We start from the raw sequence: 9,458 nt of genomic DNA on the forward strand, positions 1-9,458 counted from the left end.
CAGTGGAGGCCCCACCGCTGTTCCCTGCTCCTGGAGTTACTGCAACCAAGACAGGGAAAGGGCTAAGAAAATGCCCAGGTATCCTGCAGCCAAACTTCCCAGCCAGAGCAGGGAGATCAAAACCTGTTTTACAGTGAAGGTCAAACTCAATTCATGGGAAGATATGTGATGATGTAACTTTCTCTTATCTCCTGGCTCTCAGGAAATCCTAATTAATATGCTAGTTCCCTCTGTTCTACTGGATATTTCCCTCAATCAGAAAAAGGGGGAATTCAGGTGTAAGAGTAAGCTCTTTGTTGCCTCATTAAGAAGTGGCAAAGGAACACTTCTTTTTCTTCTCACAGGTTTAGGAGAATTTGTAGGGGGGTTGAATTGTGAATAGATATACTTCTCAAATGTAAAATTCAGGCTCTGAAGAGGACAGAAGGGGGCATGAAATCATCATTCCTTAAACCAATCAGTAGTATTTTGGAAAAAGTTGGCCTTGTAAATCAAGATTTATCTTTAGATGACCTCTACCCAACCTAAGTTCTGTAAAAGAACCTCCCCAAGTTCCATCTTTTCATAGACACAAGAAGAACCTCAGGTTTTAGTTTGGTCCAGCGTGTAGTTTATATGAAAATGCACGAATACTTTGGGCTTCCCACAGCTGAGTCATGGCCAGTGGGGACAAGCCTCATCCATCTTCTCCCACTCAGGAATCTTCTGTGCTACCAATTTGCCATTTTGGGTGCCACCATCTCATTGGCCCACTACCCCCTCTCCAGTGCGGGTTCCCTTCTTATCCTTCTCTGATCGTATTTCAGTTCTTAGCCCAATACCCACTGCTTCCAGATCCATCCCTCTAGTCTAGGGTCTCTTAACCTCAGCACTGTTGTCATTTGGGCTGGAGAATTCTTTATTGTGTGTGTAGTGGGGAGGAGGTGGGGGGGCAGGGAGCGCTGTCCTGCGGCTATGAGGATGTTTAGCGGCATCCCCGGCCTATCCCACTAGATGTCAGTAGCACCCCAGCAGTTATGACAACCAAAACTCAGTGAACCACTGACCCTTTCTCCTGTCACTTAGAGCCATCATTTGTCCAGCATTTTCCACACACTGGGTCCTTCATATGTTTTATGTAGATGCTTCACAATCTTTAACTTACATAAGAATCACCTTGGGATTTTGCTAAAAATGCACATTCTCATTCAATAATTTTGGGGAAGGGACTGAGAGTCTGCTTTTCTTTCTTTTCTTTTTTTTTACATGGGCAGGCACCGGGAATTGAACCCGGGTCCTCTGGCATGGCAGGCGAGCATTCTTGCCTGCTGAGCCACCATAGCCCACCCTGAGAGTCTGCTTTTCTAACAAGTGCCCAGATATCGCTTCTGCTGCCGCTCCATGGACCGCACTGAGTAACAAGGCTTTATGTCATTGTATCCTCGTGTCCCCACGAGGACTCTGTTTCACTGGTGAGGAAGCTGAGGCTCAGTGAACTGTTAAAATGGCTCCAGCACATTTTGATCCCAGGCCTCCTTGCCTCTAAAACTCATGCTCACAACCAGGAACCTCAGATGATGTTGGGCCAAGGTCTCTGAGTTCTCTCCTTGCCCTCCCTCCTCAGGTAATGTTGTTGTGATAAGTTCATCAGAGGCAAAGGCTCAGGAACGTGTATGCCTGGAATATCCACATTATATTATTCCTTCCATAGACGGTGAGCTACCCTGTCCTCAGGTGATATCCTGGAGCCTACCACGGTAAAAGCATTACTTCATGCCTCTGTTCTAGCCTGCCCGGGGAACAGCTCATCTCTCCTGCCCGCCCCACCTACCAGGAGACAGTAGTCTAGGACCACAGCTGCCCTGGAGGCTCACTTTCCCTCTCCTCTTCCTGCCTTAGCTGTCTAGCCTCTCTGTTCCTCTCCCGCCTCCCCACCTCGTCTTGGTTCCTGTTTCATCACTGCCTCTTGGCACCTTCTTCCCACAGTTCCCAGGGAATTTGTTAGTGCCCTGGATTCTGAAGGGGGCTGGGGGAGGGAAGGACATGGTGTGGACCTCTGGCTAGGGCTGGGGGCAAAACTCAAACCCTCTGGGAGCAAAGAAGTCAAGCTCAGTCCTTGCGCTGCCAGTGGCAGCAGGTCAGGCTGCTGGGCGGGGATTGCACAGAAGTGTTATGTTTGCTTAAGACAACAAACAACAGTGTGCGCATGATGGGGGCAGGAGTGTTGGTACCAGAGAGACTGGGAACAGTCTGCCACGGAGGTGAAGAAAGTTACCTGCCCCTCTTAGCCTATTCCAACTCCCATTTCTCTTGCTTGACCCAGGTTAAAGATGTTTCTCCAGGAAAGTAATTTAGAGCAGGGATCAGCAAACTTTCTCTGTGAAGAGGCCAGATAGTAAATATTTTAGGCATTGTGGGCCATATGACCTCTGTCACAGCTTACTTATCTTGGCACTAGTAGTGCAAAAGCAGCCAAAGGCAACCTGTAAATAAATGGGTGTGGCTGTGTCCCAATAAAACCTTATTTATACAGGCACTGGAAATTGAATTTCATATAATTTCCATATTATAAAATACAATTCTTTCGATTTTTCTTTCAATCATTGAAAGATGTAAAAACTATTCTTAGCTTGCAGGGCTAAGCTCCTTTTTAGTTGGATTTGGCTTGCGGATCACAGTTTGCCAATCCTTTATTCAGAGTCCACTGTTTCTCAAAATGTGCTCCCCAGGTTTCATGGTCACATGCTTATGAGAAATGCTGGGTTAAAAAACGTTAGGTCCTGTCACCCCATCACCGCCACGTAGACCTTCTCATAGTCTTTTCTATTCTCAGGAGCATTGTAAGTTTTCAAGACGGGGGTTAGGACATGCCAGGGTTCTCTATTGGCTTGATGATGAAGTCTCTTTTTTCATAGGTTATCTTGCAAGTCAGGCCTTCCTCAAGACTAGGTTCTGTGCAACATGCTTTGGGAAAAACTTTTCCATTTGATCTCCTCATCTCATACACAAGAAAACTGAAGCCCCAAGCGCCTTGCTAGTTAGAGGCATGGCCAAGACTCTTGACTTGATGCCGTGCTGCCTGCATCCCTAGAGCGATCCCAAGGCAGGGCAGTAGAGGGAGAAGCCAGCCCACCAAGCAACAGGACACCAGGGCCTACAGTTCTCCAGGCCAGTCCATGCACACATTTCCTTATTCTTCTTGGTTTCCAGAAGCTAAAGTGGGGCATATTATTGGTTGAGTGCCTGTAACCCTAGGAATGATGGATGACTTCATGTCAGGGGTTATTCCACGATCCCTGGCCCCAAGAGGTTAAAGGAGAGCTATCGTAACTTCTAGACTACTTTCCCATCATAGCGGGGCATAATTATTGAATTTTTTTGACTGGAAGGGAGACCGATCAATGTGCTCCATCCATGTAGCAAGAATGTATTTACATGTGTAGAGTATACAAAGCACGTCCATGCCATTTTTGCACTTGTTCCTTACCCTTGGCCTCTGAGGGAGGCAGGACAGGTTTTGAAAAAAATAATTAAATTATATAGATGTAGAGAGTAGCCAGGGAGACTTCCCCCAGGTCCCACAGTCAGTGGTAGAGTCAGAACTCTGATGCAGATGAGATGAGATGCAGGTCTCATCTCCCCTCAGGCACTGCCTTCTCCATTGCCTTGTTGTCTTAAGGTAAAGCGTGACTAGGCAATGAAGTAATTCTCGAGGAAAGCATGACCAATTTCCCTTTCTCCACCTCCCTCTTCTTCCTCCACCTCCCAGCCCCCATGCACACCAATCCCTATAAAGCCTTGCTTGCCTGCACGCCTTTACTTTGAAATGACTCCCGCAGCAGGGACACGAACCTTCTACTCACCCTTCCATCCCTGACAGGTGGACAGTGAGGGTACCTGCCCAGCTTTCCGCCTTTATAAAAAGAATCAGCCACCTCTGAATACCCAGTCCTTGAACATCACTTCCAGGATCTAAGGTGAGCCACAGGGAGCTTTGAGGGATTTGCTTGTAGCATGGGGCTGCTGTCTTATTTGGGAATGGGGGTAGAGGAGGGATGGCAGAAGTCAGCTTCTTGAACGTTTGCATCGGATAAGATATGAGTGTGGATGAGGAGCTGCTTTTCCTAACACCAAGAGCGATCTGGGCTGGAGAGGAGGGATTTCCCATTTAGGAAGATTAGGACATCCAGAGAAGAATTTTCAGGAGAGGCTGTAAAGCCTGTGCAGTGGGAAGGGACTGAATGGAAAGACTCTGAGGGTGAGGCTTGAAGCACAGACTTATATGGCATAAGTGACCCTGGCTCTGGGGAACCTCTTCCCTAGCCCAGGTGTTGCTGGTGATTCCAAAGACAAGTCTCTGGTGGCCTTTGTGCCCAGTCTGTGGTTGGAAGACTGGGCGTCTTCAGGTCTGAGACAGTGCCTAGAATAAGTGAGGCTCTTAAGCGGTTATGGAAGGAAATAAGAAAGGAAGTTAAGGGGTAAGGAAGGAAGGAAAAGGAAGGACAAAGAATGCACTGGAAAGAACTTCTCTGCATGCGGTCATGATAGAATAGATATGGTGTTAAATTCTCTGGCTTGGAAGATCTTTACACCGTCATTCACAATTGGCACTTCAGTGGAAGGTTTTGAGGTGATTCATTTGGAAATCTATTCCTCCCTCTTGTTCAATTACCTGAAACATTAATTCTGAGAGTTCAAATGGAGCAGATCAGTTGAGTGGCAGTACGAGAACGTAATCCTGACCCCACACCCTGGCGGCTGTTGCTTATGGGCCAGAATTAACCCCTCTGCCCCCTCGTGATGAAGAGGGAGGAATGAGGGCCTTTTGGGGGAGAAGAAAAGGTCCAGCCTAAGTGTACATGGGGACTTAGAGACAAAACACAGACAAGCGAATCCCCAGTTAAGCTCTCCTCCCAGGTTTGGTCTCCCTAGACACATCATTTGGCATTTCGCTGCCCAGTGCATTTCTTCACTTTTCTTGGTCAAATTCTGATTATTGACCAGGTTGGAGACTAGACAGGAATATAACGGAGCAAGGAAGGAGATGCAGGGTGTGTGCAATGTGGGTGGGCATGGTGGGAGGGCAGGACCCGTGGGTGTACGGAAGGCTCCTGCCCCCCACCCAGAGTGCTCCAGCAAGGCCACATGTGTGTCAAATTCTAATGCTGGGAACCCGCCCCAGTCTCAGGCTTCCTCTCAGCACGTACCTGAGGCTGAGCTAGGCCTGCTGGGACCCACTTGGTCAACGCACAGGATCCGGCCTGCCTCAGAGGGGATGCCTACCTTTCTTTCAGCAGGGTTTCCCTGGCTGTCCTGTTGCTGCAGATGTGTTCTCAAATGCGGATGGTGGCACTCCCCTGCCTGAGCCTGCTCCTGCTTCTCTGCAGCCAGGTGCCAGGGGTCCAGGGCCAAGAATTTCGATTTGGGCCCTGCCGAGTGCAGGGGGTCATTCTCCAAGAATTGTCCAAGGCCTTCTGGACTATTAGAGATGCTGTGGTGAGTACAGTGCTGTTTCCAGCCCAGGCTTGGGGGTTACTGTGGGTGGAGGGTGCTATTTTATGACAGTGGGGTCCTTTGCAGCTTGCTAATCACTTTCCTGTACAATGACGCTGTTAGCTCACAAGGTCTTACAAGTCCCATTTCACACAGGAGGAAAGTGAGGCTCAGAAAGATGTGATCAGTTTATAATAAAATAAGCAGAGCATAAAGGGGCTTAAAGAAGGAACCTGATTCATCCAGGCTCCATCTGTGTGCCCGAGGGACAGGAAGGCTCCCTGCCTGGAGGTCATGGGAGGTCCTTTGAGACCCCCTGGAGTTCTTACTGCTCTGTCAGGCTCCTGCTAGTCTGTGCCCACATGCCTAGAACTAGCCTAGAGGGAGAAAGGGATGGCAAATCTGAGCGTGGTTGGGGACGTATGTGAAATACAGTGGTAGATGCCTCCTGCGCCTGAAGTGCTCCAATAGTATCTTCCCGAATTCCCTGAACTCCTTAAACAATACATGATCTAGATGCTAGGGGTAGGGGGTCAGGCAAAAAAAGGGGGCTGAAAGGGGGAGTGGTGCTCCGACTGGTGGGTAGGGCCCCTGCGCTTTATCTCGACCTTGAAGGGAACCCGAGCAGTAGCTCCCCGCCCCCCCCCCAGCCGGTTTCCTTATTTGCACAGTGAGGGAGTGGGGCAAATGGGCTCTCGGGCCCCTTCCTCTGGAGGCTCCTTTGACTCTAAATCCAAGAGCTGGAATGAGTGGCTGGGCCTCAGAGGAAGCTCCAAGGGCCACTGGCAGCTCAGAGGAGCAGCCGACCACCACCCAGGGATATGGAGGCAAAATCCTTTCCTAAGTTGTTCTTAAACCAAACAGCTTTTTTCCCTACTAGTCTCAGATGACCAAAGGATCCAAATAGGACCCTACCCAGGTCTCACATCAGGCTCTAGGAGCTCCTGGATCCACCTGCCCCTGTGGGTTAAGCCTAGTGGTTTTCCATGGCTGGAAGCTTGGACCATCTCCCCAGGGACCAGCTCAGCACAGCCCTTCCTGGGTCCTCCTTTGGTCCCTCTGAGACCTCACAGACTGGGTAGAGTTAAGGGTTTGGGGAAGCAGCACGTATTTGCAGGATTGGTTTCTATGCTGACCCCCTACCTGGAGACCTCTTTCCTTTTTGTTCTCATAGCAAGCTCAGGATCACATCACGAGTGTCCGGCTACTGCGGGAGGAGGTTTTGCAGAACGTCTCGGTAATCAAACCTTGGGGAGGGTGACTGTGGCTGCTCCACTACTGGTGGGGCTGGAGGAGGCTGACAGGAGAGGCCCTTCACTTCTGCCCTGGGCTAGGACTATACAAGAAAGGGATGGGTAGTTAGCCAGTAAATCCCGTCTCTGGGGTTATAACTGTGTGGGCATATGGGTGGGTAGGTGGGGCCTTGAGGCATGGGGAGAGAGGGTAGGGATTAAGGATTGCATAGATCTTTCTTAATTTAGCCAGAGCTGCCATACGTCTCTATTTCTCTTTTGCTTATGTAGATCCCAATGGGCACCTGCCTAGGTCCACCTCTCCTCTTCCTTTTCCATCTTTGTCTCTCAATTATGACTGTCTTTCTCATCAACCATCTAGTCTGTGAGTGAGCACAAATGTACTGCTGCCTGAGCCCAAAGGTACTGAGCCCTGCGCACAAACATTCTGAGTCCTGAATCACTGCAAGCACCGAGCTTCACACCGCAGAACTCAAAGGGGCTAGTGTGCATTCATTGTGTTCAAGGACATTAGTTTTCTTTTTCCCTCATTTCTTCTCCTACAATTATGTTCCCTGCCAGCTCTCAACCACCAAATTCTGGGTGCTTTTAAGGGTCCAGCACAGCTCCAGCTTGCCCTCCCCATAGCTACTGCAGAGGCGGCATGTTGTAGAAGAAAGAATATTAACTAGATGGGCAGGCAGAGGTACTGAGTTAGACCTGTGTCTGTCACTGCTTGGCTGTGTGACTTTGGGCAAGCCATGTCCTCTCTCTCAGTCTGAGGGTCCTCCTGTAAAACAGGGCACTGGTCCACACGGCCCCTGGCGTCTCCTTCGGAGCTAATGTTTATCATCATTTCCTAAAGGAGCTCCTGCCTCTAATGCATGTGTGTGGCCTGTGGGCTAATCTTACCAGGGGCTGGAGGTGGGTGGCTGCCTGCCAGAGTGACCCAGACTCTCCCCAGGATGCTGAAAGCTGTTATCTCATCCACGCCCTGCTGAAGTTTTACTTGCATACGGTGTTCGAAAACTACTATAATAAGGCAATTGAATTCAGGATGCTGAAGTCTTTGTCTATGCTGGCCAACAACTTTATGATCATTTTGTCAAAACTGCAACCCAGAGTGAGTAGAACAAAGCTGGGACTGGGGCCGATGGGAAAACTTGTGTTTTGAGGTCTTTCTTCCCCTTTGGTGGTCTTGGCTTTCACTCTACAATAGGGAGTTGTGGGGTATGTAGGAAGAGAGTGCAGGCTTTGGAGACCAAGAAGTCTAAGTCTCCTTCTGTCTAGCTGGGTGACCTTTTGCAAAACAGTCAACCTCTCTGGGCTCCAGCTCTCCCATCTGTAAAATGCAGATGATCACCACTAATGGAATTGCTGTGAGAACTAAAAGAGGCAGGGCCTGTCATATTGTAGAAGTCTTTGTTGCTACCTTGAGAATGTGGGATTCCTCTCAGGCCTTGGAAATCCCTCTGGCATCATGAAGAACAAGAAGGATGAGGCTTGCCTCTGCTCCTACCTAACGCTTGGCACAACTTTTTATTTTTCTGTTTCCCAGCAGGAAAATGAGACGTTTTCCATCAGTGAGAGTGCACACCAGCGGTTTCTGCTGTTCCTGAGAGCATTTAAACAGGTAATCAAGGTCAGGAGCTGAGGGCTGGCCAGTCAGGAATAGATCAGCCTGAACAAATGAGCATGAGTCAGAGACCTCAGGCAGAACTCAAGGCAGGTGACCACCAGGCTTGCCCCAAGGTCACCAGAATTAGCACGATCACAGGCAAATCACATTAAATAGCACTTACTTTGCATAAGCATCACAAACTAAGTGGTCTGTTTTGCTGTCAGCTTTCCAGTTAGAATGCTACTGTATTTCTCTACAAGGTAATTTTACTAGCAGGGGTTTTCCCTTTCAGAGTTTTATGTGTACTTGAGCTGGGTAATTAGTCAGAAGTGAGGGACCATAACCACATCCACAGTATTTTCCATAATGCTCAAATGGTCTAATTTCTGAGAGAAAAAAAAAATCTGGGAAATTATGTTACCTTTTTCCAAACTAAAACAACAAAGAAAATCCAAGTTCCATTCCAAGTCCTCCCCCAAATCATGTATGACTTTGATAGATTTTTTTGAGGAATAGATAAATCAGCCTGTAAATAAGTGCTCAAGAGCAGTAACAGTCAATGGAAACGGGTCACCTGGGCCCCCGGTTTCTCATCTGCTCTCAGGGACTGGCCCAGGTCCACCCTGTGCTGAGATTCTATGGTTCTTGGTGTCAGGAGTGCCATAGGCTTTTTCCTTGCCTCTCACCCACTGCCACTCACTGGCTCCTTTGTACTCCTCCCTGAAGCAGATGGGGGTGTGGTGATGAGGGAGTTTACCAGAGGCCATCCCGAGGTTGACCCAGCCCGTGTTTGGAAATCAGGCCTGATCAGAAGAGGGGGTGAGAAAGAAATGTATTCTTGTGATCACATGGTAGACCTTCAACTCTCCTCTTTCTCTAGTTGGACATAGAGGCAGCTGTGACCAAAGCCTTTGGAGAAGTGGACATTCTCTTGACATGGATGGAGAAATACTACCAGCTCTGAATGTGTAGTCCAGGACACTCTCCTTGGCTCCGTGTCATTTCAAATGGCTGTCCCTTCCTTGCTGTCCTCTGGGTCACTTCATACCCTTGGCCGTGGGTCCCATCCTTGGCCCAGGCTTGTGTTCAAAAACTTCATTCATTAAGTGACCAATGACAGCCATGGAAGACTC

At 48.9% G+C, this 9,458-nt stretch overlaps 1 protein-coding gene across 1 annotated transcript; it reads left to right on the forward strand.

Moving 5' to 3' along the window:
• The first annotated feature begins 5,304 nt into the window (after positions 1 to 5,304).
• On the forward strand, positions 5,305 to 9,378 carry IL24 (interleukin 24). The gene is made up of 5 exons (XM_077156805.1): positions 5,305 to 5,475; positions 6,647 to 6,709; positions 7,669 to 7,827; positions 8,263 to 8,337; positions 9,206 to 9,378. Exons 1-5 carry the CDS (start codon positions 5,305 to 5,307, stop codon positions 9,287 to 9,289), a joined length of 552 nt encoding a protein of 183 aa, XP_077012920.1. The 3' UTR covers positions 9,290 to 9,378.
• Positions 9,379 to 9,458: the final 80 nt, after the last annotated feature.

Source organism: Tamandua tetradactyla, chromosome 4 (assembly GCF_023851605.1).
Source record: "Tamandua tetradactyla isolate mTamTet1 chromosome 4, mTamTet1.pri, whole genome shotgun sequence".
In the NCBI taxonomy this organism is placed as follows: Eukaryota; Metazoa; Chordata; class Mammalia; order Pilosa; family Myrmecophagidae; genus Tamandua; species Tamandua tetradactyla.